The following is a 27,608-nucleotide window of genomic DNA, read 5'->3' as shown; positions in this document are numbered from 1 at the left end:
AAACGTCATGCTTGTAGTCAAGCCTAGATACCAGTCACAAAAGACACACCTTTTTCTTGCTGCCTGTTCAGCCTCTAGCCTCCCTTTCTCTGTTGATTCTCTTGCAAGATTCCATAAGCTGAATTCACCTCCTTCACTTCCTATTTATCTCGGCCTGGACTTCACAGCTAGGTGCGGATACCAAATCCTCCCTCCCCTCGCAGGCCACCCTTACGTTAACTCCCTGCTCCCAGAACACAGACACATACCCAACCTCTCTCCGCAGGCCGAGCTCCCCCACACCCACAAGAGGAGCACCCAGACCTCCTGTGGCACGGCCACAAAAGCCCACGCGTTCAACAGCCCTGTATCGGCTCCAGTCTTCTTCTCACCAAGACCCCAACCCAGGCATCCATACCGTCTGCCCTGAGAAGCCGATCTCCCACCTCACCTTCCCCACAACTCACAACCTACCCTGTCAGCATCCCCTGGCCCCGACCCCCTTCACACCGACGCCTGAGCACTAAACCCCGCCCGGGCCCCCACACGGCACAGCCTCGGGGCGGAGGCCCTCGCTATAGCCCCAGCTGGGAGCTGCTCCTGCCCTGCGGAAGGATACTGTCTCGACTCCGGTAAGCGCCTCCACCTGGACCGGCGGCCATCTCCGCCATCTTGAAACAACCGCCACTCCCAGAGTGCCCCCCGCGCCCCCCGGCGCTCGCCTCCCATTGGCTGCCAGCTCCGGCTTCTCCTTGCCTCTGCCGGGGCCCGCTGGGCGCTGCGGACAGGAGGAGGAGAGGGACATGCTGGGAGGAGCACTCCTCCGGGCGCAGGGTGACGAGACGGCGGCGCTCCCACCGGAGCGCTACTCCCGCCATAGGACGTCCGGAGCATCGGCCGTGAGAACTACCACTCCCAGCGCACTTCGCGGCTGAGCCGCTGCTACAGAGCGGGAGGAAGGACAAAAGTTATTCACCGCAACTCGCTCGGCGCACATACACGCCCTAGTTGGTCTTGATTGCTGTCTGGGGCGTTGAAGGGCAGGGGCCTGCGGAGAATGGAGGAGAAACCCTCCACCAGTATCAAGCCCTACCTGGACAAGCTGACCCTGGGGGTCACACGGATCCTGGGTGAGTAGCGGTGTGGGAAAGCGGGATCAAGGGAGGATGGGTGGCAAATAACCCTTGGTTGTCATGGAAAATGCCTCTGGCTGGAAAGGGGCTCCTCCCTCAGCGCTCACCGTGGGGCTGCCTCGGAGGCCTTGTGGGACTCGGCTCCAGACGCGGTACTGAGGCTCTTTCCCAGCAGCGGTGCGGCAAGGCCTGCCAGCCCTGCAGTCCAGAACCGCAGGGTAGCGCCAGGGTGTGAGGTGTGGGCTCCTGCAGCTCTGGAAACCGTGGTGCTTGTGGTTGAACTCCAGTCACAGTTACTGAGGTTCCTCCTCTGAAATCGTATTCCTGTTTCTTCTACCCACACGCACACACACACACAAAAACAACTAACCTTGCCTCTAGGATTTGTTAAACGGCAGAAATCCTGAATCTCTCCACTCAAGAAAGGATCTGTTTCAAAAAAAAAGGCAGTGTTTTGCTCAAAATCGTGCATAATTCTTCGCCTCTGTTGTAAGGTCAGTGGCATGCCCCATGGAGGTTCAACATGATGCAGTGCTCTGGCAGACTACTTTTGGAGCTGCTCAGGATCAGCTCCGCATCAACAATCCCCTGCATCTTCCTCCCGTATCATGGGACTTCTTCCACAGTGCCCTGCTCGCCACCTCCAGTTTCATGTCTTGAGCCTTCTTGCGTCCATGCAGTTTCCTCTAGTTCAGCAGGAGTACAAGACATTACACATCTAAAGTAGGACTTATAAGATGAAACTTTATCCGTGGCTGTAGAATCACAAAAATCAAGTGAGAGGATTTCCATTTGTAAAGGATTTTAGCAGCAGATCTTTGATATGGTAACACCTTGGCACACAAAACTGATGTATGTGTATGGCTGGAAAGCAATGCATCTCTCCCAAACCTTGAGTTAAAAAAAAAAAAAAAAAAAAAAAAAAAAAAAAAAAAAGATTGAAGTTCCAGGATGTCTTCCCAAGAATTCTAAAGCTAAAAGCAACCACTGTAGTTAGCACCGTATTGAAGGACAGAGAGTTTCAGCTAGTAACCTTGGTATGATTGCACAGTGTGGTGGTTTGCGCTTTAGTAATACCCAGAGAATCATAGAATTGTTTTGGTTGGAAAAAACCTTTAAGATCATTTAATGCAACCATTAGCTAGCTCTACCAAGTCACAGTGCTAAATTGTGACCCTTAACACCACACCTGTTTGTCTTTTTAAACCCTTACTGAGATGGTGATTCAGCCAACTCCCTGGGGAGACTATTTCAGTGTTTGATAACACTTTTTAGTGAAAAAGTGTCTTCTAATATCCAATAGAAAATTCAGGGCATTTCCTCTCACCCTACCCCTGGTTACTAGGCAAAAGAGACAGACAACTATCTCACTACAACCTCCTTGCATGGAGAGCAAGTCATGGAGAGCAGTAACGTCTCCCCTCAGCCTCACCTTCTCCAGACTGAACAATCCCAGTTCTCTCAGCCACTCCCCATAAGACTTGTTCTCCAGGCCCTTCACTAGCTTCATCGTCCTTCTCTGAACATGCTACAGCACCTCTGTGTCCTTCTTCTAAGTGAGGGGCCCAAAACTGAACACAGTATTCAAGGTGTAGCACAGGGGCACAATCACTTCCCTGTTCCTGTTAGCAATGTTGTTCCTAGTACAGCCTTCTTGGCTACTTGGGCACACTGCTGGCTCACGTTCAGCTGCTGTCAAACAACATTTCAACGTCTTTTTCTGCTGGGCAGATTTCCAGTCATTCTTTCTGAAGCCTGTGGCATTGCTTGGTGTTACTGTGACCCAAATGCAGGACCTGGCACCTGGCCTTTTTAAACCTCATACAATGGAACTCAGTCTGTTAATCCAGCCTGTACAAATCCATCTGCAGAGCCTTTCTACCCTTTAGCAAGTCAACACTCCCATCCAAAGTGGTGTCATCTGCAGACTCACTGACAGTGCACTCAATCCCCTCATCCTGATGGTTGATAAAGATGTTATCAATACTTGCCTCAGTATGGAGCACTGGGGAACGCTGCTTGTGACCAGCTGCCAACTGGATTTAACTGTTCACCACCACCCTTTGGGCCTGGCCATCCAGCCACATTTTTACCTAGCAAATTATCTACCCTTCCAAGCCTTGAGTAGCCATTTTCTCCTGGAGAACATTATGGGAGACTATATTAAAAGCGTTATTAAATTCTGAGTAAGAAACACATCCACAGCCTTTTCCTCATCTGCTAAGCAGGTCACCTCGTAGAAGGTGATTGTGTTCTTCAAGCAGGACCTGCCCTTTATGAACCCATGGTAACTGGTCTTGATGACCTCGTTGCCCTGCACATGCAGCATAATAGCACTGGAATTGGTGTGCTCCATGACCTTTCCTGGTACCAGGGTCAGACTGACTAGTTTGTAGTTCCCCAGGTCCTCCTGCTAGCCCTTCTCATAGATGGACATCACATTTACCAGTCTCAACTTGTAGTATCCCTTTTACATGGAGTGTGTTTCCTGGTTTGTGTTCATGCTTTTGTGTTCTATTTGTAACAGCTTGTACTGCACAATGCACCAATGTGTACCTCAGCCCATAGCGGTGACATTTTACTGTGCTTCCTCTCTGAGAATAGTTCACTTTTTTTTTTCCCAGTGAAGTAGTTCAAAGCATGTCAAATGTAGCACTGTATTAATTAGAATTAGTGAACTAATTGAAAAGAATTACCAATCTGTTCACTTTCTTTCAAATAACATTATTTCAGTGATGTCATTTACAAAGAAACCATACTCAGTAGTTTGTAGCACTAGAAACTGTCTTACTTTGTATCTTCTGGGAACTCTCATGAAGCCAGTAGATACTTTTCTGGCCTCCACAACATGGAAACAGTACCAGGCTATTAACGTTAGAGTTCGTGAAACATTTCTTATTTAGAAAATAGGAGTGATCATGTAATGAAACACTCCTAAGAGCAAGAACACTCTGCATGTACAGTATATGGGAGCTTGAGGCTCAATTTTCCAATACCCAAAATGAGCAAATGTTCATAGCACTATTTCAAAAACCTTCTTTTAAACAAATTTCATTTATAAGGTGAAGTGGGTTTGTGCTTGTTTGTTGTGATGTTGGGGTTTTGGGTTTTTTTTTTGGGGGGGGGGGGGGGGGGGAGCATTTGCTTTGTTTTGTTTGACTTGTACTGTTTGTGGATGTGGTGGTTTGGGTGTTCCCCACCCCACACACACTTTAGAAATCATCTAGACTAGACTCAGACGGCTCTGGAAATATGAATGAAGCTATTTACAGCTAGCACAATATACAAGCAGATGTTTAGAGTATACACAGTTATATACAGAAATATACAAGGTAAAAGGTAATACAGAAACACAACTCCCCTCCCAGAAACCTGAGTCCCCAGGAGGGGCTCCCAACCACCCCAACACCTTCCCCCTACCCCTCTCAACCTTACCCCAGTCCCAAGGAAGAATAGAGGTTCGGCCAGAGGTTAAGAAGCAAAGTGGATTAGCCCAAAATGGAGGGTGAGGCTAGCAAGATTGCAGTTCAGCCAGCTGCCCGAGCGAGAGTGGTTATCAGATGTTTTTGTTTCTTGTTCCTATACATCTCAGCAAGACTGTGAGCGAAGTAGACATCACCATTGTTTTCTTTTTACAGCCTGTAATCTAGTTCTTCTCACCAAAGCATTCTAGCCTGCTTCAAACTAGCACAGTGGAATTCTCTACAGGAGATGTGACATTTCTCACAAGCATTTATGAATGGACAATTTGAGAGAAGAAGAGAAGTATCTCTCTTATTGCTCTTATGATTTGTTTTGCAGAAGTCCTGTGACTAACAGCAAATTCCGGAAAAGCTTATTGCTTACAACTAAATCTGAATGAAAGGTGTTAACACAGTATTATGTCTACCTTAACCAGTATTGTGTCTAGTTGGCCACTGGCTGCTAGGGAGAAAAATGATTAATATGATCCTGATATCAGAGTCTTCTGGTAGATTATAATTCTGAATCTAATAAGATACCTGAAGGAAGGTTGTAGCCAGGTGGTGTTGGCCTCTTCTGCTGGGCAACCAAGGACAGAACAAGGGCCACAACCTCAAGCTGCACTAGGGCAGGTTCAGGCTGGATGTTAGGAAGAAGTTTTTTTTACAGCAAGAGTGATTGGCATTGGAATGGGCTGCCCACGGAGGTGGTGGAGTCACCGTCCCTGGAGGTGTTTAAAACGAAACTAGATGAGGCATTTAGTGCCATGGATTAATGAATTAGAAGGTGTTGGGTGATAGGTTGGACTTGATGATCCTAGAGGTCTTTTCTATCCTGCTGGTTTCTGTGTTATCTCTTCTGGATTGCCCAGAATAGAACACATTTCACCATCTACAGTCTTTGTTCAATGAGATTGCAACTGATGCTGAGAGTTCTTCCAACTTATAGGCAGTGTTTTCAGTACCATAAGGACTGATAAAGCTGCGATTTCCTACTTCAGCTTGGTGTTCCCACTGTTACAGCCACTCTTTCCAATTAATACTGCAAAGCATTTTTTAAACCTCTTAGATGAAATGTCATAAAATAGGACAGAGTTTACTGTGATTTTGATTTGGAATAGTTGGTAGGGAGAAGACACCAGAACTACATAAGCTTTATCTTATATCTTTTGTCTAACTTAAGTGGCTTCTTTATTTATTCCATCTGGAGGAAAAAGCAACCCATATCAGATATCTTTTCCTCAATAGTGTTTAATAGACCTCCTGTCCATACCTACACACATCTGTTAAACATGGTCTTTTGTTTGCCTACACAATATTTTTAATACTATTTTCAGGCTTTTAAGTCTTTCTCTTTCTTTTGATCTTGGATTTGGTTCAGACATCTGTAGAAGTTGTGCTTCTCTCATTCCTGGACATTATCTTTGACTGATAGGATATTTAATCTTCTGTCATCCCAGCCAAGCCATCGTGCATGGTGAATTAAACATTCCTAGTGTTTTCTTTGATCATAGAAATAACAATTACGCTGTTATTATGATCTCTTAAGTTGTCATAAGGCTTGTGTAACTTAGATGGAAAAGACCAGTTAGATCATTGATTCCACAGCTGCCTTTAGAAGCAGAATATATGCAATTGCTTTATATTTGATCAAAAGACAGATCATTCCTCCCTGCAACTGTCTATCAGAAGTACAATTTGGCTATAGGTTGGGGCATGCCCCTAAGGGGGGACAATTACCTAGATGGTAATACAGATCTCTTGGGTAGATTCAGATTGGATTCTTCACTGTGAGGGTGGTGAGATGCTGGAACAGGTTGCCCAGGGGAGTGGTAGAGTGCCCATCTCTGCAAGGTTTTAAGGGCAGGCTGGATGGGGCTCTGAACAACCTGATCTAGTGTAAGGTATCCCTGCCCATTGCAGGGGGTTGGAGATAGATGATCCTCTGGGTCCCTTCCAGCCCTGACAATTCTATGGCTCTATGATTCTGCTGTGCATTTAATTTGTGGTTTGTTTTCCTGGTGCAATGATTTGTCTTTTAAATTATCACTTATCATACAATCAACCAGGTTGGAAGAGACTGCCAAGATCAGCCAGTCCAACCTAGCACCCAGCCCTAGCCAGTCAACTAGATCATGGCATTAAGTGCCTCATCCAGGCTTTGCTTGAACACCTCCAGGGACAGTGACTCCACCACCTCCCTGGGCAGCCCATTCCAATGCCAATCACTCTCTCTGGCAACAACCTCCTCCTAACATCCAGCCTATACTTCCCCTGGCACAACTTGAGACTATGTCCCCTTGTTCTGTTGCTGGTTGCCTGGGAGAAGATACCAACCCCTACCTGGCTACAATGTCCCTTCAGGTAGTTGTAGACAGCAATGAGGTCACTCCTGAGCCTCCTCTTCTCCAGGCTGCACACCCCCAGCTCCCTCAGCCTCTCCTCAGAGATTTTGTGTTCCAGGCCCCTCACCAGCTTTGTTGCCCTTCTCTGGACACCTTCCAGCACCTCAACATCTCGAATTGAGGAGCCCAGAACTGGACACAGTACTCAAGGTGTGGCCTGATCAGTGCTGAGTACAGGGGAAGAATAACCTCCCTTGTCCTACTGGCCACACTATTCCTGATGCAGGCCAGGATGCCATTGTCTCTCTTGGCCACCTGGGCACACTGCTGGCTGATCTTCAGCTACTATCCACCAGTACCCCAAGTCCCTTTTTTCCTGGCTGCTCTCCAGCCACTCTGTCCCCAGCCTGTAGCACTGCTTGGGGTTGTTGTGGCCAAAGTGCAGAATCCTGCACTTGGCCTTGTTCAATCTCATCCCATTGGCCTCTGCCCACCCATCCAGCCTGTCCAGGTCCCTCTGCAGGGCTCTCCTACCTTCCAACAGCTCCACACCTGCTCCTAGCTTGGTGTCATCTGCAAACTTACTGATGCTGGACTCAATCCCCTAGTCCATATCATCGATAAAGATGTTGAGCAGGACTGGGCCCAGCACTGGTCATGACTGACTGCCAGCTGGATGTGGCACCATTCTCCACCACTCTCTGGTCCCGGCCTTCCAGCCAGGTCCTGACACAGCAGAGATTGAATCTGTCTAAGCCACAAGCTGTCAGCTTAACCAGGACCTTGTTGTGGCAGACAGTGTCAAAGGCTTTGCTGAAGTCCAGGTAGATTACATCCACAACCTGCCCCACATTCATCAGGCAGGCAACCTGATCATAAAAGGAGATCAGGTTTGTGAGACAGGACCTGCCCTTCCTAAACCCATGCTGACTGGGACTGATCCCTTGGGCATCCTCTAGGTGCTTTGTGATGGCACTCAAGATGGCCTGTTCCATCACCTTGCCTGGCACTGAGATCAGGCTGACAAGTCTGTAGTTTTCTGGTTCCTCCTTCTGGCCCTTCTTGTGGATGGGTATCACATTGGCAGCTTCCAGTCTTTGGGGACCTCTCCAGTGAGCCAGGACTGTTAATAAATGATGGAGAGTGGCTTGGCCAGCTCAGCTGCCAGCTCTCTTAGAACCCTAGGATGGATCCCATCCAGTCCCATGGACTTGTGAGGATCCAAGTGGCTCAGCAGGTCCCTTACTTCTTCCTCATGTATTACAGAGGGACTACACTGGTCCCTGACTCCATCTGCCACTTCAGGAGTCCAGTTGTCCTGGAGGCAACCTGTCCCACTATTGAAGATTGAGGCAAAGAAGCTGTTAAGCACCTCTGCCTTTTCCTCATCCTTTGTCACTCTATTCCCCTCTCTATCTAATAAGGACTGGAGGTTGTCCTTGCCCCTTCTCTTACCATTCATATATTTAAAGAAACATTTTTCATCTTCCTTAACAGCCGTGGCCAGATTAAGTTCTAAATGGGCTTTTGCTTCTCTAATTTTTTTCTACAAGACCTAGGAACATCCTTGAACTCTTCCTGGGAAACCTCCCCTTTTTTCCAAAGGTGATACACTCTCTTTTTTATCTTTAATTCCTTCAGCAGCTCCCTGCCCATCCAGTCTGGCTGCCTCCCTTGTCAGCTCGCTTTCCGGCTCAGTGGCACTGCCTGCTCCTGAGCCTTCAGGAGTTCTTTCTTGAAGCAGGTCCAACCTTCCTGGACCCCTTTGTTTTCAAGGGCTTTTTCCCAAGGAACTTTCTGAATTAGTTCCTTAAATAGGCTGAAGTCTGCCCTTCGGAAGTCCAGTGTGGAGGTTCTGTTGATGCCCCTCCTGCTTTCTCCATGTATTGAAAACTCTGTAATTTCATGGTCACTGGACCCCAGGCAGCCTCCAACCACCACATCCCCTACCAGCCCCTCTCTATTTGTGAGCAGCAGGTCAAGCAGAGCTGCCCCCCTGGTAGGCTCACATAACAGCTGGGATAAGAAGTTGTCTTCCACACACTCTAGAAACCTTTTAGACTGCCTCTTCTCTGCAGTATTTAAGTCCCAGCAGATGTCTGGTAGATTGAAGTTGCCAACCAGAACAAGGGCAGGTGATCTTGAGGCAGCCTGCTGTTGTTTAAAGGGTAAAAAATCAACCTCTTCTTCCTGGTTGGGTGGTCTGTAACAGACTCCAACCAGGATATCCGTCTTGTTGGCTTCCCCCTTAATTCTCACCCATGAGGACTCAACTTGATTATCCTTAATTTCTACCCCCATGACATCCAGAGCATCCCTAATATACAGTGCCACTCCTCCACCCTTTCTCCCTTGCCTGTCTCTCCTGAAGAGTCTGTAGCCATTGATTGCAGCACTCCAATCATGTGAGCCATCCCACCACGTTTCAGTGATGGCGACAACATCATAGTTTTCCTCCTGCACCAAGGCTTCCAGCTCCTCTTGTTTGTTACTCATACTTCGTGCATTAGTGTACATGCACTTCAGCTGGGCTGCTGCTTTTACCCCTAGCTCTAGCCTACCGTCCTCAATTTCCTTTGATTTGTCTCTGGTGCTGTCATGTTTAACCCCCTCCCCCTTCCACTCTAGTTTAAAGCCCTCTCAACAAGCCCAGACAGCTCATGTGCCAGGGTCCTTCTACCCCTCTGCATCAGTTGTATCCCATCTGACTCAGAGGGGAAGAAGGACCCCGGCATATATGGAATATTCCAATGAGCCTTAAACCAGCACACATCCTTTTCTGTCTAGTGTACTGTGTATGTTTTACTAGAAAGAGCAATTATAATATGTATGACTGCTCCAGGAGCCAGTGTTTTCACAGCACAGTTGGTCTTGAAAGCCCTGAATAGTGATAACTTCTGTTCCAAGGCCATGTGCTGGGCCTGCAGCTCCCTCAACAAATTATTATTCTTTCTGGACTTGATCCAAAGTGAAATCTGTGGGAACTATCTCAGTTGGGTGCAGATCAGTATCTTGTGTTTATATATGTATGAGTTTGGTGCTAGTATCAAATTTGCATCCCCATCAGCGATTCTAAAGAATTCATGTTTGTTCTTGCAGATACCTTCTGCATCTGGATCAGGTTCTATGTATGCTGGAACTCACTAAGTCCAGCACTGAAGCTTGCCCATCTTTGTGAAATATGGTTGTTGGCAATTCACTACACTACTGCACAGCATCATGTGTCAAGCTGAAAGTATCTTACCCAACTGGAACCACAGGGCATGCTTACAAAGAAAACTTCATCATTCTTTCGGAGCTTACATGGGAACCCTTGTGTTTTGGGGTTTGTCTTGGATGGAGTTAGTTCTCCCCATAGCATTTTTCCTTGTGTTGTGTTTTGTAGAGGAGAGGTATTGATAATACACCAGTGCTTTGGCTGCTGCTGAGCAGTGCTCTCACAGCACCAAGGCTGTGCTTGTCCGTCATTCTCCTTCCCCACAACAATAGGCTGAAGGGTGAGCAAGATCTTAGGAAGAGACACAGCTGGGCCAGCTGACCCAAACTGACCAAAGGGGTATTCCGCACTGTGTGACATCATCTCTGAAATAAAGATGAGTGAAAGAAGGAAGCGGGGGTGAGCATTCATTAATGGCATTTGTCTCCACCTCTGCTTGGGACATCGTCTGTGGTGGGAAGCAGAGAACAATATCTTTACTCTTGCTTCCATGGCCAGCCTTAGCTTTTGCTCTGTTAAATTGTTTCTATCTTGACTCACATGCCTGTTGTTTTATTTTACCTTCTTTGATGGACAGAGAAGTCATAGAAAAGCCTTGGTGGGCATCTGGCCCCCACCAGGGCTAAATCACCATGGTTAATTTTTCTGTGAACCTTTGCAAAAGATCACACTGCCTATGTTGTATGTGTATAGAAACATCCCTGAAAAGCATTCAAGAGTGGCAACTTGTGCAGCACTATGGATTCTCCTGACAAAAGATACTGAGTACAGTTACAGACAGAGGAAAGTGATGAGTCAGTCACTGGGACATGCCCACAGTTATTAACTTTTCTGCAGCTGTCAGTCAGGTGAAGTTGCAGAGTTCTCTGGCTCACAGTATGTGTCACCCATGCCAGCTGCAAACATATTTCTCTTTTCCTTTTAGAGACTTCTCCAGGAGTTGCTGAGGTGACATTTGTGGAAAAAGAGCCAGCAGAACGCCACACAATCATTTCATGGGAGCAAGTGAGTATTCTCAAGGCAGCATTGCATTTAGCTAAGATGGAACTTACATGGTGTGGGTTAGATTTGCACCCCAATAAATTGGAAATACATCCTCCAGAGTGAATTTACCACACCTACTCAGAATTTTGGAAGTTAAATGAAATAGTATTTGAAAAAGTAGATTACAGATAAATAAACATATACAGGGTATATTGGCCTGTATTTACAGTTCAACAACAACACACTATCCCCTTGTACAGTATTTCAGCTCTTTCTTCACCCTCAGACACAAAGAGGTCTAGAAATCCTGCTGTCTCGACCTCCACTCTGCCCTTGTACACCAAAACAGAAGATTCAGGTGGCAAACAGAAGGTCAGGAGCAGAGATGAAACAGCCAGAAGCCAAGCAGAAGGTAGCCAGAGAAATAAAGAACAAACTCGTGCAGCAAATTGTAAGATACTCAGCAGGCCAGTGGAATTAAATAAAGTTACCTTACTATTATTCTACTTCCAATCCCCAAAATTGTTTATCTCTTAGACTGGAATTCTCTGGAAGAACTTCCTGTTATTTATGATTAAGACACTAAGCTAAGTCACTAGCACAAAACTGTAGCAGTACAGCAGCCCATGGAGAATGTCAGTTGCAGGAATTACCTTGTGTTTCTGTGAGACAGCCTGTTACCAAGTCTGATGCAGCGTGGAGCCTAAAAAGGCTGACTGAAGATCAGCAAATGTGACAACCATCTACAAGAAGGGCCAGGTGTGGACCCAGAGAGCTACAGACCTGTCATTCTAACCTTAGTGCAAGGGAAGGTCATGGAGCATGTCATCTTGAGTGCCATTATGCAGCACAGGTAGGGCAACCAGGTGATCAGGCCCATCATGAGCTAGCAGTGTGCCCAGGTAGCCAAGGAGGCTGTACTAGGAACAACTTTGCTAACAGGAATAGGGAAGTGATTGTGCCCCTGTGCTACACCTTGAATACTGTGTTCAGTTTTGGGCCCCTCACTTAGAAGAAGGACACAGAGGTGCTGTAGCATGTTCAGAGAAGGACGATGAAGCTAGTGAAGGGCCTGGAGAACAAGTCTTATGGGGAGTGGCTGAGAGAACTGGGATTGTTCAGTCTGGAGAAGGTGAGGCTGAGGGGAGACGTTACTGCTCTCCATGACTACTTGCAAAGAGGTTGTAGTGAGATAGTTGTCTGTCTCTTTTGCCTAGTAACCAGGGGTAGGGTGAGAGGAAATGGTCTGAACTTACACCACAGCAGGTTTAATTTGGATAGCAGATGAAACATTTATTTGCTGGAAGAATGGTCAGGCATTGGAATAGTCACCCTAGAGATGTGATGGAGTCACCATCCCTGAAGTTGTTCAAAAAATGTGTAGACATTGCATTTCAAGACATAGTTTCATGTCCATGATTGTGTTAGATTGACAATTGGACTCAATGACCTTGGAGGTCTTTTCCAACCAAAACAATTCCATGGTTCTATGAAGATATTTGTATGTTTTTTTTTTAATTATTACTCTATTACATGTACCTGCTTTCTATGAGACACTTCATCAATGCGGGTATATTCAGTATAACAACTCTAAGAAGAAGTCACATAACTGTAGTAGGCAGCAATAGTCATGACTCAGTGGACAACAAACACTTTTTTACCTCAATTCTGAAAACATTTTCCAACTCCTTTGCAAGCAAAATGAAGGAGGTCTTTATTTTTCATGGCCACTAAAAGTAAAGGTCTCAAGATAGAAAATGCCACTCAACTACCCAGTTCATTCTAGTTATTTGAAGGAATTCTTCAGACACACCAGCAGGAAAATAGAACACCAGAAAAAATGTGGGTGTGCTGCTGAATGAGATGGGTGACCTAGTGACACAGAGGAAGAGGAGTTACTGAATGCCTTCTTTGACTCAGTCTTTACTGCTAAGTCCAGCCTTCAAGAATCCCAGTCCCTGGTGGTAAGAGAGAATGTCTAGGGGAAGGAAGACACTCCCTTGGTCAAGGGAAAGGTTATGGAGAACAGAATAGGTGCCTGAGGATTGGAGGAAAGAGAATGTCACTCTAATCTTCAAAAAGAGCAAGAAGAAAGAGGACCCAGGAAACTGCAGACCACTCAGCCTCAACTCCATCCATGGAAAGCTGATGGAACAGCTCATTCTGGAGATCATCTCTAAGCACACGGAGAAAAGAAAATTATCATGAGTAGTCAGCATGTATTCACAAAGGGTAAATCATGTCTAACCAATCTGATAGCCTTCCATAATGGTGTGAGTAGATGAGGACAGAGCAGTGGATGTTGCCTTTCTTGACTTCGTCAAAGCTTTTGATGCTGTCTCCCATAACATCCTCTTAGGGAAGCTCAAGACATGTGGGTTAGATGAATGGTCACTGAAGGAGGTTGAGAACTGGCTGAATGACAGAGCCCAGAGGGTTGTGATCATTGGTGACGGGTTGGAGGCCTGTTGCTCATGGTGTACCTCATGGTTCAGTCCTGGGTCCAGTCTTGTTGAACATCAACAGCCGGGATGAAGGACCAGGGATACCTTGACTGTAGGCCAGCTCAGGTCTGGGAGCAACTTTGATTGAATGGATAATACTGCTTCCTCTGAGCATCATATTGCTCTATTTTTGAGGTGCCAGTATTCCTCCAAACTATGTTAGATCTATTTCTCAGCTCAGCTATCCTTCTAAAGCCAGACTTTGCTTTAGCCAAAGCACTTCATTCCAAGATGTCAAAACTTAAGCTCCTCCTATCCCTAGTGATGGACTAAGTTAATCATGGAAGTAAATGATGAAAAATAAGTAAATACAAATGGTGAAGGACTACACTATTTGTTTATACCTTTTGGTTCCACTTGCATTGACAAAACCTGCAATTTGTCTTCTCAAATTGAAATATTGCTTTTTTCATTTGACCTTTGAAATCTATAAAATACTACTCAATTTTCATATGTTCTGCGGTGCTGATTGAGTGCAAAATATTAAGCAACTCATAAGGCTTTTCCAGGATGAACTTGTGCCTTGCTTTTCCTCAAACTCATACTTCTTGAATTCAAATACAAGTTTATGTGCACTCAGTGGTCGCTTTAGTCACTGCTTATTCTTCATGGCCACTAGGTGGCAATCCTTACACACGTATTCTTGGCACAGTCTGTATTTTTAACTCCTTTTTATGTCTCTGCTTATGAAAATACTTGCAGGGCTTTTTGTATGATGTTGTGAGAGCTGGTCCAACTATAAATGAAGTTACATTCTTTATCAAAAAAAAAACCCAACAAACCTGTGTCTTTTCATTGACACTCACCAAATAAAGCTTTGTTCTTAAGTTTGTTTTTTTTTAATCTTTTTTCTGCATGCATTTTTTTCCAGTCATATTTCAGGTTTTTTAATTTGTGATAATCAGAAGATCTTAAAAGAAAGTCAACATTTTTAAAGTTATAAATTATTAAAATTACATTCTAATACTGTTGGCAATATGGTGGGTTTTCTACAGAATCAACCAGGTTGGAAGAGACCTCCAAGATCAGCCAGTCCAACCTAGCACCCAGCCCTAGCCAGTCAACTAGACCATGGCACTAAGTGCCTCATCCAGGCTTTGCTTGAACATCTCCAGGGATGGTGACTCCACCACCTCCCTGGGCAGCCCATTCCAATGCCAGTCACTCTCTCTGGGAAGAACTTCCTCCTAACATCCAGCCTGTACTTTGCCTGTTCTGATTTTTTCTGTAACACTTTGACTGTATTTGCAGAAAAACTCCTGTATATTGCCAGAGGATTTAAAGAACTTCTATCTGATGACTGATGGCTTCCAGATGAGTTGGAGTGTGAAGACTGACGGTGAGTCCATATATTTGTCTCCACCAATACATTCGTTTAACTGCAGCTAATCTTTCCTTTGAAGAATTTTTAAATCTCAGATTTGCTTTGTGCACAGTCAGTACACACCAGTCATTGTTCTGCATTAGTCTGAGCAAAAGCATAAGCATCAAATAATTTTGAGTGAAAAATGCACAATTACTTAACTCACAAGAATAATGAAGTAGTTTATTTCTGCTAGGCAGCTTGATCAGTGCCTACAGAAAAATGACTTCTGAATTAATAAATGAATGCTGTTCTGCCTAAGATCACAGAATTTTAGAGATACCCTGTTGAGGAAAAAAATTATGACTGCACATCAGACATCCCTTGGTGATGAACAGAGCAAAACCTATTGCTTGTGTGTGCTGGACTTGCAGAGCAGAGACAAGCACACTGAGCACTGGCTACAAACCAAACGAGTCTTCATGACTTAAATACTATTCATTGATGCACAAGCCATCTGTTGACACTCAGATTTAGGTAGGTAGTTTAAATCTCATACCTAGACTTTCTTTGTAGTTTGTGGAGAGAGATGCAGCTCTAGCACATTATTCTGTCCTAAAGCAGTAGGAAAAGTAAGCCTCTGATAATCCCTTCTGTCTCATTAAAAAGTGTATGTCAGTGTCAGAGCCTGATTCTGCTTTCTGTCAGCTAAAATCCAATCACTGGAGTTACTTCTGTAGTCAGTGCTGGAAGTAAGAACAAGACTACAAGTGCAGAGTCCTGCATCTGGGGAGGAATAATAAACTCCACCAGTACAGGCTGGGAGGTGATCTGCTGGAAAGCAGTCTTGTGGAGAGGAACCTGGGGGTCCTGGTGGCTAACAAGTTAATCATGGCACAGCAATGTGCCCTCGTGGCCAAGAAGGCAAATGGGATCCTGGGGTGTATTAGGAAGAGTGTGTCCAGCAGATCAAGGGAGGTTCTCCTTCCCCTCTACTCTGCCCTGATGAGACCTCATCTTGAGTACTGTGTTCAGTTTTGGGCTCCCCAGTTAAAAAGGGACAGGGATCTGCTGGAGAGGGTCCAGCAGAGGGCTACGAGAATGATCAGGGGACTGGAGGGCATGGCTTATGAGGAGAGGCTGAGGGAGCAGGGGCTTTTTAGTCTGGAGAAGAGAAGACTTAGAGGGGATTTGATAAATGTTTATAAGTACCTGAAGGTTGCCAGGAGCAGGGGCACAGGCTCTGCTCACTGCTCCCTGTGATAGGACAAGGAGCAATGGGTGTAAGTTGCAGCAAAAGAGGTTCTGCCTCAACACAAGGGGGAACTTCTTTACTGTAAGGGTCACAGAGCACTGGAACAGGCTCCCCAGGGAGGTCATGGAGTCTCCTTCTCTGTAGAGTTTCAAGGCCTGTCTGGATGTGTTCCTCTGTGATCTGTGCTAGATAGTGTTGTCCTGCTCTGGCAGGGGAGTTGGACTCAATAATCTCCTTGGGTCCCTTCCAACCCCTAACATCCTGTGATTCTGTGATCCCGAGCTTTACTGTCCATCCTTGTTTGTCAAGAATCATTCATTCTGCTCTGGAGCCCTGCGCTATTATCTTGGCTCTCACTGCCTGCAAGGGAGGTTTTCAAATTGGGCTGTGGACATAGCTCACTTCATGAGAAAAGTCTCAAAATACAGGTTTTTTCTCAGAACATGGAATGTCATTTCAGAAACAGTCTGTGTGAACATTCTAACACCCACACTGAGTTTCATCATGCTTCACATGAGATTTAGTTGTGTTGTGACCTCTGAAGATTCTTCTTTTCAGGTCACACAAGTGCACAGAGACCAACACAGCTCACATAACTGTCTTGTTTGAGAAAGCACCCAATAGTGCCTTCTGAAGGCCTTCACATTGGCACGTGGCTGAGGAGGCTGCTTGTTGCCTTGATGTCTGGTAAAAGTACTAGACCTCAGGAGAAGAGACATGTGACAAGTCATCAAGCATTCATACAGGAACACCCACACATTGACACACTAATAACATCCTGTGACTGAGTGGGAACCAAGAGGAGACACCCTGAGCAGATACATGTAGAAGAGGACAAGCTGCCTTCTAAGCTACGAAGGGGTGGGGAGCTTTTTTGTAAGCAAGAGCAGCATCAGGGAGAGATTTGTGGCTAGCCAGTATTTCAAATAGGCAGTTTAATAGTGTGGTAGTTTGGGAGTTTCCTGCCCCCCACGAATACACCTGACTAACTCAGCCAGATGGAAGTTAATGAATGAAGCTATATATTTACAGTGTGGCACAATTTACAAGCACATATACACAATATATACAGATATTTACAACTGTATACAATAATATACAAATTAAAAGTAATACAGAGATATAAACCCTCTCCTGAGTAGCAGAACCACACAGGAGGACTTTCAACCAAGCCCCCACCTTCCTTCCACCGCCTTCCTTATCTCAGAATCCCTTTTATGTGCAGGGTGAGATGCAAAATGTCGACAAGAGTTTAGAAGGGAAAAGATTAGATCCGGTTACACAGACCCAAGCAGAGGAGTTAATGCAGCAGCAGACAGAGACACTGGCACACTTTTGTTTGTATTTCTTGTTTTTATGTCCCTCAGCAGAGCCAATGGGTAATATAGACATTACTATTACTTTCTTTTCACAGCCAATGATCTAATTTCTCTCCTTAAAATATTCAAATTACCCTCAAACTAGAACACGCAGGACTGGACTAAGAGCTGCAGCATTCGATTAGCTAGAAGTGTAGTTCTTGAACCTCCATGGCTTTTAGATGATGTCACATCACCTGAAAGTGTTTCTGTATTTGAAAAAGCCTAATTTTTTCCTCACCTGCAGCCTGATCTTGGTAAGTGTTCAGGCATTCTGGGTGTATCCATCCCTTTACCTGCTCTGTGTTTTAGAAGAGGTTGAATTGATGTATGGAGGAAAAGAAATACCTTCTGTGTTTTCCTGACCCTGGATGTCTTACTGCAGATACCCCCATGCCGCTGGGCTCCATGGTGATTAATAGCATTGCAAAGCTGTGTCAGCTTGGGGGTTCCTCTATGTACTCTCTGCCTAATGCACCAACTCTTGCTGACCTGGAAGATGACACAGATGAGGAAGGTAAGGCCCTTCTGGCAGGCTAGAAGGTCTCACCTCTTTACCTCTGTCAGGACAATGTTAGGATTTAGCACATGGATGTAGAACAGAAAAAGGTAATTCCAAGTGGGTGGGATCTACTATAAATTTAACAGGTAGATCTGTTTGCTGTAAATCTGCAAAGTGTGTGCTTCCAGACTGACAAAAAATGCTGGGCATCCTGCAGTTTGAAGAGGAAAAAAAATTAAAAGCCCACTCCTTTTCTCAAGAGTTCTTACAGCCTAACAAGACTGGAAGAATTAAGAAGATAAGAACAGTGCTAAGTGTCATGATAACTCCTTTTAAAATTGCTATTTGATTTCAGTCTTATCTCAGAATCTCTTGTAGCTCTTACAGCTTCTAAGTGTGGCTGAAAGTTTCTTTTTTCACATTCCAGTTTGTTTCTAGTCCTGATCTTCTACTCATTGGAATGGAATGGGCCAAATTATTCTTCCATTTAGCTACTCAGATCTCCACTGAAGAAGTTACAAACATGACAAGAAAGTTACACCCCCACAAGAGTTCTTGTGGAAACTCTTGGAAACTCATGGAAAACTCTTATGAATAGTACAGTTCTTATGTCCTTGTTCATCCCCAGCAGCTTCAGAATTCAGTTTATATTCTGCAAGAACTTGAAGCTGCACAATCCCAAAATGGTCCTGTAGAAATGTTCTGTGGTGATTGTGAGTCACAAGTTGAATATGAATTAGAGTATATGGCTGTTGAGAAAGATGCTGATGTCACACTGGAAGGTATGCAGAAAAATAGGCCTCCAGGTTGATCAAAGTCCTCTGTCAAGAGAAAGTAAGTAAACTGTTCCTACTGTCCTCTTTAGAAAAAAATGATGTTCAATAGAACAGAAGTAATGAATTTCAGTTGCAGCAAGGAAGATTCATGATCCACATGAGGAAAGGTTCTAGGTGATAATGGTGGATTTACATTTATTGCCTGGAGACTGTGGCATCTGCAGCACTGGAGAACTTTAAGAAAAAAAATTAGACATCTGCAAAACTGACTATGCTTTAAACGAGGGAATGACAAGAGTGCAGTTCGAGGTCTTTTTTCAGCCATCTAATTATGACCCTCTGGTTTCTTTCCTTACTACAGATTTAAAAGTTTCTCAGTTTTTCTTTTTCCAAACACAAGGAGTTTAGCCCTTTCCAAGAAGCTAATACGATAGTTTGGTTTGATTCTTCCTCAGCTGATTCACTAATAAGTATCAGATAGATTTACTCTTTGCCACTGAGTCACAGTCAGTTTTTCAAACTTATTTCATGACAATTGTTTTGTTTTGTTTTCAGATAATGAAGACAAACCAGAGAAGCCACACTTTGATTCTCGTAGTCTTATCTTTGAATTAGACCCATGCAATGGGAATGGAAAAGTTTGTCTTGTTTATAAGCATGCTAAACCAGGTAGGACTGAAAAGAGCACAGTTAGTTATCTGTTGTGGATTGTATCTAGAGGCCACGTACATCGAATCATCCATATATGTCTGTTTGCAGATGAGCATTTACTGGGATGTCCTGTCTCAGCTGAAATCAGGAGCTCAACGTTGTGGAGTCATAACATTTTTCCTCCTTTCAATGTTGGAGTCTGAGTCATAACTTATGACTTTCATGATCTGGTTGACTAGATAGGGCTGGGTGCTAGGTTGGGCTGGATGATCTTGTGGACATCTCTTCCAACCTGCTTGATTCTATGATTCTTTATGATTTCTGCACGTGTAGAAGCAGGAAAGCATTCACATGTGGTGTACAGACAAGCATGCTGAAATAATATAGAGAGCTAGAGCTTGGCCACTGGAATATCTCTGGCTACTTGCATGTCTCAGAACAATTCTTGATGAGAAAGACTGTAAGTCTTCTTAGAAACAACAGGTAGATGGTGAAAAAGGTCCTTAGCTGATTGTTTTTTTTGCTTTGTGTATGTTGCCGGGTCAAAGTTTGTTAGGAAGACTTGAGTAGGAGAATGAAAGATGTGACCTGAGCTTTTTCCTTCTGGCAGATATTCAGAAAACTGTTATCAGTTGATAGTGAAACAACTGACCTGAGTCACTTGTAAAGTAGTTGTCATCTGACACAGTGCACAGGTCACTAGGTGTCTGTGTATGCATGTTTGTTCATCGCTGGGGTATGCAACTGCGATATGCCTATTGTTAAGAAAACTCTTTGGTTGTTATCATTCATCTCATTGGGTGTGACTACAGCTCCCAAAGCAGAAACTTCTTTCTTAATTAACCTCTTGCCTTCCAGTGTTAGTAATTTCAGTGTTGATGTCAGCATAGGAGGCAGTGTGTTTAATTTACAATGTTCAGTATCACCATTCCTCACTTATTTTTATGCTACAAAGGATGTTACCACCAGAGAAATATTTGATCACCATGTAAAATTTTTGCAGACCATGTTTTTGTTGGCAGCACACACTCCCATGGCTTCCAGACTCTGGACTCTATTCAGTAGTCCACATGACTGACAATTGAGTTAGTTGGGTTTTCACTTTGTAGAGGAGATAAATGTTTGTCACAATTGTACTCTGAACTTAGACTACAAAGTTGCTAATGCCCAAGCATGTACCATGTAGTGCATCAGTCCCAGTTTGGGAAGGAATAACAACTTTCATCCATTTTATAGTGGAGAAAAGGAATATAACAATAACTGCACAAGTATATTAGTAAGACTGGGAGCAGAGCCAAGTTCTTTTCAGTCACCGTGCTCTAACCATTAAACCATATTGCTTCTGAATAGTCATCTGTGTTAGTCAAGGATGCTGCAGCCTTTCTGGTAGGTATGTTGTGTCTCCCACCTGACAAGGGCCAGGGGTTGGACTTATCACTTCAAAGCAGCAGTGTAATTTGTGTTTGCTTTGTTCTAGTTGTCTCCCCAGACACAGAGATATGGTTCCTGGACAGAGCTCTGTATTGGCATTTCCTCACCAAAACCTTCACAGCCTACTACCGCTTGCTCATTACTCACCTGGGTCTCCCACAGTGGCAGTATGCCTTCACCAGCTATGGGGTCAGCCCACAGGCCAAGGTAGGACAGCAGGATCCTGCTCACCAATATTTTACATAAGTATAAACTGGAAAAACATCTGATCTTTTGGCAAGCAATGTGTAAGTCTACATGAGCCTCCCTGTTGAGCCATGGAAGGAGCCATGAGTCCTTCTCCTGTAGGGTGTTAACAGTCATTTGTTGATGTTATTGAATTCACTATCATTGTGTTAACCTTTCTTTTCTTACCTGAACTGAGGTCCCCTTTTGACCTGTAATAGCAGATGGTGGAGTACCAATTATTTCTTTGCTTTTTTGATGATGAAGCAAACCACTTCCATGACTGCTGGCAAGTGATATGTAAAGCCATTCAACCCCAGTTATGCAAGTTTTGTCTGAACCAGTCTTCTGGGCTTAGGGATGAACAAGAGCTTACTGCTCTCTGAGTGGGAAGTCCAGGTATGCATTAGACAGAAGTCCTGAGGAAGACTATAAATTTGAGCCTTGTCAAGAGTATTAATTCCTTTGCATTCTCCTCAGTCATAAAAATGATGCTGAAAAGGGGGCAATATCAGTTCAGTCAGTCCTAGAAGCAGTTTTAGGGGAACTCCAAGTATAGCCTCATGACTGTCCCAGCCTCTTATTATTACTAAAATTGCTGTTACTGCTCTGCCAAAAGCCTGCTATTAAAGGATCATGCCATTCCTCTGTGCTTGGCCTTCAGCTTATTAGAGGTCTGGGAATGGATCAGTGGATCTGACAGTAGTATTGACCACAGCTCATAAGTCTATGCAATATCAGTGCATGTTGACAAGATATGGTGGGTCTTAGTGAGTGTCTTTGAGTTCACCCAGACACAAAAGCTGTCTTACCAACATGACATCCCTCGGTCCCACTTCAGCCCTATGCATGCAACAAAACTACTTACTAAAACCACTCTCAATTTCCCATCTATCAATAGCTGTAGGATTTGATTCTTTATAGTGTCTTCTTTGTTATGCTATGCTGCTTTATCAGTTAAAGCTGTGTACATGGTAGTCTGGCATATGGACATGCTCTGCCTTTCTTTAACTTCCATGCTGTAATTATTTGTTATGGTCAGTTGTACTGGTATGGGCAGGATTTATTCCAAAAATTAATATAATTTATTAATTTTGATATTCAGGATTCTCATCACAGATCATAATTTTTAATAATAGATTCTTTGCGTAGTCATGGTAAGTATTACACAGAGGGAAAACAGGGAATCTAGAACACTTAACAAAAAAAATAGAAATAATATAACAAACATTAAACTAATTTGGAAGGAGAATCTCGTGTTCAGTATACTGCTTGTCCTGTAAAGAGACTCAAGAAATTCCTTTCTGATTAAGGTAGAAGGTACTTGGATTTAGTTAGAAAGGCTCTTGAGTATTTGCTCACAAAACATTAACTCCAGATTCCCAGGGCCAAGCTATCTTTACCAGACAGTACACAAACACTTGAAGGGAGTTCTGTCAGTTTTTTAATAGCTGTTGAGGCTTCTAGATCTTCCCAGGCTCTAACAGAGAGCTAGGAAAGAGGCAGATGTTTTCTGCCCTGATCCTGGTTACTCTTGGACTCCAGACTTGGCAAAGAGGTTTTCAGAGGTGCGGATAGGATGTCATGCAGAAGTGCAGAGAGCATGATATTGATGGCACCTTTTGCCACACCATGAGGCGCTCAGTGCCTTCTCTTGGTAAACTTGAGGTGCTTAAGTTTCCAGGTAGGTCAAGCTCAAAACGTCAGGGCTTGTTATTGTGTAGCAGGGAGAGCCCAGCAGAGCAGAGCAGAGAGCACATTGCCAGAGCAGAGCTGACTGCTTGCAACTTATCTCCGTTTATATGATTCGCCCGAGTGTAATGGCTACTTTGGCCACAGAGATTCACCAGTCAGAATGGCTCTTTGCCAAAACTGACCATATTAGGTGAAACCAGGGCTTGCTCACCCTTACTTAGGCAAGACATCAACAAGTGCTCACCCTGACTTGGGCAAGACCTTAACAAGTGCCTGTGGGTACCTGTTTATCACTTTTGTGAGGGGACATAATGGCCCAAGCCTTTGTTTTCCTCCTACCCTTGCTACACTCATCAGCAGAAGGGTGAGGCAAGCCAGGACATATTTTAAGCCTACTGGCCTTCCACAACACGGTATATTCACAAACCTTAGTGAAATCATTCCTGTATTCCATAATCATTTGCAGCCTTTGTTGGTTAAAATCTTCCTAGTATGTTAACCATTATCATTCTTAAAGGTTTTCAAGGGTGGTATATTAAAGCCATTTTCTATTAAGCAACACACGAAGAGATTACTGTCTGCATTTTGATATTGATCTTTTCTATCTTGTACCTTGTTTAACATGTTGCTGATGGTTTCACTGGGATTCATATCATAATCCCTGCAGTTTTATTTCCTTACTGCCAGTGGCAAACCAATAGAAGAAAATACCAAGACATGAGAACTGCAGGGTGTAACATTGTGTTGGCAAATGGAAAGTAGCAAAAAAAAAAAAACTAACAGAAAAACCCCAAAACAACCAAAAAGCCCAAACCCAACATTGTAGTCACTTCTAGTAAAATGAGGCCAAAGAGAAATGAACACAAAATCCTTTGTGTAAATAGCTAAAAAAAGCTGCATCATTGTGTGTATGAAGAGTGGGAGAGGGAGGCTATCTTTTGAGAAGCTCAATTAGTTTGGTTTCAGTTTATAACCATTTCTAAATTCCAAGGTTTTTAATCTTTTCTTCTTCTCTGAATCTAAATAAATGTGGTTTATTTTTAGACCCTCCCTTTACTTTTCCTCCTGTGGTGTAAACCAAAACCTGTTCCTGATAGGAGTTCCACTGCAGTAAAGGTGATGTTAGGTATGTGCCTCTTCCCTCTCTGGAACGTTGGGCAGTTCCAGGTCTGTAGCTGCAGCTGAGCCTCATGTATCCTTATCATAAGGCCCTCTGTGCAGTCCAGTAAACTGCAAATCGATGTGTGGTGTATGATTAAAATCAAGTCTCGGAGGTGAGGGGGAGCAGGGTGGAAATGTCCATCTGTAGTCTGCTTTTAACATATTCTTTCCTCACCATCCTGCCTTTCAGCAATGGTTTAACATGTATAAACCCATAACCATCAACACAGCTTTCCTCTCTGAAGAAGCTGATTGCTTTGTAAACAAACTGGACCCCAATAAGGTATTTAAAAGCAAGAACAAAACTCCAGTGATCAAAAAGAAATCACCCTCCCATCCAGCAGGCTCCCAGAAGAGTCACACAAGCATGACCTCCTCCAAGACATCCTCACTAGCTGGGAATTCTTCAAGGAAGTGAGACCCCCAGATCTGACTCTGGACAACATTTGCAGTAAGCTTTTATGTTCTCTGATGCAGAGTCCCAGTGGTTTGGACCAGGTTCCTTGTGCATGAATAGGACTGCCCATGGAAAACACATTGCAGCATTTGCATGAAATACAGCCTCGAGCTGCTTCAACATGGGAGTGATGCAGAAACTAGAGACTGAGAAAAGAGCCCTGCAACATTGGTTTTAGCCCCCTCTGCTGCTTGCAGACGTGCTTTCCAGAAGACACGAAGAAGCCCTTGATGTCACTGCTCTATAGAGAAGAAGCTTTTGTTCCTACTCAGTGAGAAGAAAGCAAATACAAGTCACTGTTACTTTAACAGACCCATGCTGGAATACATGGTATTTCTGTCGTCTCCTTTGAAAGAAACCTGCACTGACCTTGCATGCTGTGGGAGCAGACTGAAACTCACTAAAGGAATATATTCTGCTCCACACAGAATCAAACTTTGCGCTTTCTTGTACTCCTTCCAACTTTGACTCTAAGATTCATAGTAAAAGAGATCAGGGGCCTCCATGTCTCTGCACCAGCCTAGTCACTTGCTTTACAGCCCAGACCAGTTCTTGGCATTTGTGCCATTTCTTTCCAGATCACAGGATATTAGAGGTTGGGAGGGACCAAAGAGATCATCGAGTCCAACCCCCCTGCCAGAGCAGGACCATACGGTCTAGCTCAGCTCACAGAAGAATACATCCAGATGGGCCTTGAAAGTCTCCAGAGAAGAAGATTCTGCAGCCTCTCTGGGGAGCCTGTTCCAGTGCTCTGTGACCCTTACAGTAAAGACGTTCCCCCTTGTTTTGAGGTAACACTTCCTGTGCTGCAGCTTACATCAACTACTCCTTGTCCTATCAGAGGAAGCAAGTGAGCAGAGCCTCTCCCTGCCTCCTGGCCCCCAGCCCTCAGATATTTATAAACATTTATTAAATCCCCTCCCAGTCTTCTCCTTTCAAGACTAAAAAGCCCCAGCCTCTCATATGGCAGTGCTCCAGTCCCCTAATCATCCTCATAGTGCTCTGCTGGACCCTCTCCAACAGATCCCTGTCCCTCTTAAACTGGGGAGCCCAAAACTGAATGCAGTATTCAAGATGAGATCACACTAGAGTAGAGTAGAGGGGGAGGAGAACCTCCCCTGATCTGCTGGACACATTCATCTTAATACACTCCAGGATCCCATTGGCCTTCTTGGCCACCAGGGCACATTGCTGCCATGTGGATAACTTGTTATCCACCAGACTCCCAGGTCCCTCTCCCCAGGGAGATAGTGACCTCTATGTGATGCCCTTTCTGATAACTGTGAAGGCAGCCAAAAGCTGCAAAATTCCTCATTCCACTTTTCCACTTTCTCCACTTGCAGGACAGATCAGTGTTGCTAAGAGTTCCATAAGCTAGGAGAACCTCTTGGTTTGTTACAAGTTCCATTCAAGAAGTTGACCATTCAAATAGCTTTTCTGTTTTCAATCTGGGAATGGCTAAGATCCTACAGTCTCAAAAGCCTCTGATACTGTTTTCTGTACTGTAACTTTTCAGGTTAGAACTGCACTTTAACCCATTGTCATAGAGGCAGGGAATTAATGTGGCAGAGTCAGGAATTATAAATATAGGATTATTTTATTTTCTTGAAACCCCTGCAGATGATCCCTTGCTGGATTTCTCTGCAGCTCATCTGCCTTCTGACACTCTAAGCAAGTGGGGAGAACCAACCAAAGGCAGGGAAGGTGGAAAACCAAGAGCTGTGTAAAAAGTAGGAGCCATCCGAAAGTAGGGCTGTTCCAAAATGAGAATTCTTTCACAGCAAGAACCTGTCCTGTTGGGAGCTCTGTCAAGGCGGGAACTTTTTCAAGGCGGGAGCCACCTCATGCCTTTTTGTGATGGTTTGGGTCTTCCCCAGCCCCCCACACTTTAGAAATTACCCAGATTAGGCTCAGTCAGCTCCGGAAATACGAATGAAGCTATTTATTTACAGCTAGCACAATATACAAGCAGATGTTTACAGTATATACAGTTATAGGCAGAAATATACAAGGTAAAAGGTAATACAGAAACACAACTCCCCTCCCAGAAACCTGAGTCCCCAGGAGGGGCTCTCAACCATCCCTCACCTTCCCCCTATCCCTTTCAACCTTACCTCAGTCCTAAGGAAGAATAGAGGTTCAGCCACGAGGTTAAGAAACAAAGTGGGTTAGGCCAAATGGAAAGTGAGGTTAGAGAGTAAGATGTTGCTCAGTCAGCAGCCCAAGCGAGAGAAAAATGGCAAGAGTGTTATCTAATATGTTTTCATTTCTTGTTCAGCAAGACTCTGAGCGAAATAGACATCACCACTGTTTTCCTTTCACAGCCTGTGATCTAGTTCTTCTCACCAAAACATTCTAGCTTGCTTCAAACTAGCACCCGTTTCCCCTCGCTCTGTTTATCCTTTTCTAGACAAAGTGTCCATTTGCCATTTTATACTAGGCATAAAAGCCAGGCAACCACCAACTCAATTCCCAGCATGGGCTTCCACACGGGTCAGTACACCTGTGGAAAGGCACCTTTTGCTGTTCCTCCCTTCAAGCCTGCAGAGCAGGGCTGGGAAAGCAGTTTTCAAGCTTTCTTCTCCTCCCCATTCAAAGGGGTAGCGGGGAGAAGAAAGGAATTTGGAGTGCTCCGGAACACCCATTCACTGCTGGTTTTCAGTTACATCCAACCATTCCCACTGTCTTCCTTCGTGTGCTGAAAACACGTGATAGCAACCCACACATTCTGTGCCTGAGCAGGAAAGTCAGTCACCAACTTCAAATAAACATTGATTATTTTAGCAGTATCAATTTTATTTATTAATCACATCATTACATAAGACAAGCCTACCTCACAGGGATGTTGTGAGGCTTTCATGAGTATTTATATGGCCTTCAAAAAGGCAAAGCCACCTTGTAAATGCTTAATAGTATTTTAATAAAGACTTTAATATTTTCCTCCAGCATGTTTGTATATTTGAAGATACTTTTGGGAGCATGTACATGAGGATGTCTGGTAAAAGCAGGCTGCTTTGTTTGGGTTTTTTTGTCTATTGCAGTACAAAAATCTCACTGAGGACAGATGGGTTACAGCACCTTTTAACTAATCCCATTTTAAGCTCAGTTGAAGTCCCCAGTTCAATTTACATAGTCCAAAAGGCTCAGCTGTGTGGCAGCTGTTCCACTTCT

At 44.3% G+C, this 27,608-nt stretch overlaps 2 protein-coding genes across 5 annotated transcripts in view; one reads left to right on the top strand and one right to left on the bottom strand.

Annotated features, from left to right (window-relative positions):
* Nucleotides 1-843, bottom strand: part of KIAA1328 (KIAA1328 ortholog) — a 227,307-nt gene extending 226,464 nt beyond the window's left edge. The window contains exon 1 of the mRNA XM_064176570.1: nucleotides 599-843. Coding sequence (XP_064032640.1) covers nucleotides 599-650 — 52 coding nt within the window. The 5' untranslated portion in view covers nucleotides 651-843. The remainder of the gene's footprint in view (nucleotides 1-598) is intronic.
* Nucleotides 774-27,382, top strand: TPGS2 (tubulin polyglutamylase complex subunit 2). Of its 4 annotated transcripts, XM_064176571.1 has the most exons (7): nucleotides 774-1,109; nucleotides 11,061-11,140; nucleotides 14,875-14,962; nucleotides 17,925-18,056; nucleotides 19,373-19,486; nucleotides 20,946-21,106; nucleotides 24,171-27,382. In XM_064176571.1, exons 1-7 carry the CDS (start codon nucleotides 1,037-1,039, stop codon nucleotides 24,396-24,398), a joined length of 876 nt encoding a protein of 291 aa, XP_064032641.1. In that variant the 5' UTR covers nucleotides 774-1,036; the 3' UTR covers nucleotides 24,399-27,382. The 4 variants fall into 4 exon arrangements, with proteins under 4 accessions (XP_064032641.1, XP_064032642.1, XP_064032643.1 ...); XM_064176572.1 differs by lacking the exons at nucleotides 20,946-21,106; nucleotides 24,171-27,382 and adding an exon at nucleotides 19,577-19,851; XM_064176573.1 differs by lacking the exons at nucleotides 19,373-19,486; nucleotides 20,946-21,106; nucleotides 24,171-27,382 and adding an exon at nucleotides 18,673-18,778.
* Nucleotides 27,383-27,608: the final 226 nt, after the last annotated feature.

This window comes from Pogoniulus pusillus, chromosome Z, assembly GCF_015220805.1.
Source record: "Pogoniulus pusillus isolate bPogPus1 chromosome Z, bPogPus1.pri, whole genome shotgun sequence".
Taxonomy (NCBI): domain Eukaryota; kingdom Metazoa; phylum Chordata; class Aves; order Piciformes; family Lybiidae; genus Pogoniulus; species Pogoniulus pusillus.
The sequence above is the reverse complement of the archived record's forward strand: the minus strand, read 5'-3'. Positions and strand labels throughout refer to the sequence as shown.

What these genes read in the sequence shown, in the direction of transcription:
- TPGS2 (XM_064176571.1), top strand. Translation starts at nt 1,037, where the DNA reads ATGGAGGAGAAACCCTCCACCAGTATCAAGCCCTACCTGGACAAGCTG. An exon ending in TTGGAGTGTGAAGACTGACG is followed by an intron (nt 14,963 to 17,924) that starts GTGAGTCCATAT and finishes GTCTTACTGCAG; the next exon opens with ATACCCCCATGCCGCTGGGC. An exon ending in AGATGACACAGATGAGGAAG is followed by an intron (nt 18,057 to 19,372) that starts GTAAGGCCCTTC and finishes TTTTGTTTTCAG; the next exon opens with ATAATGAAGACAAACCAGAG.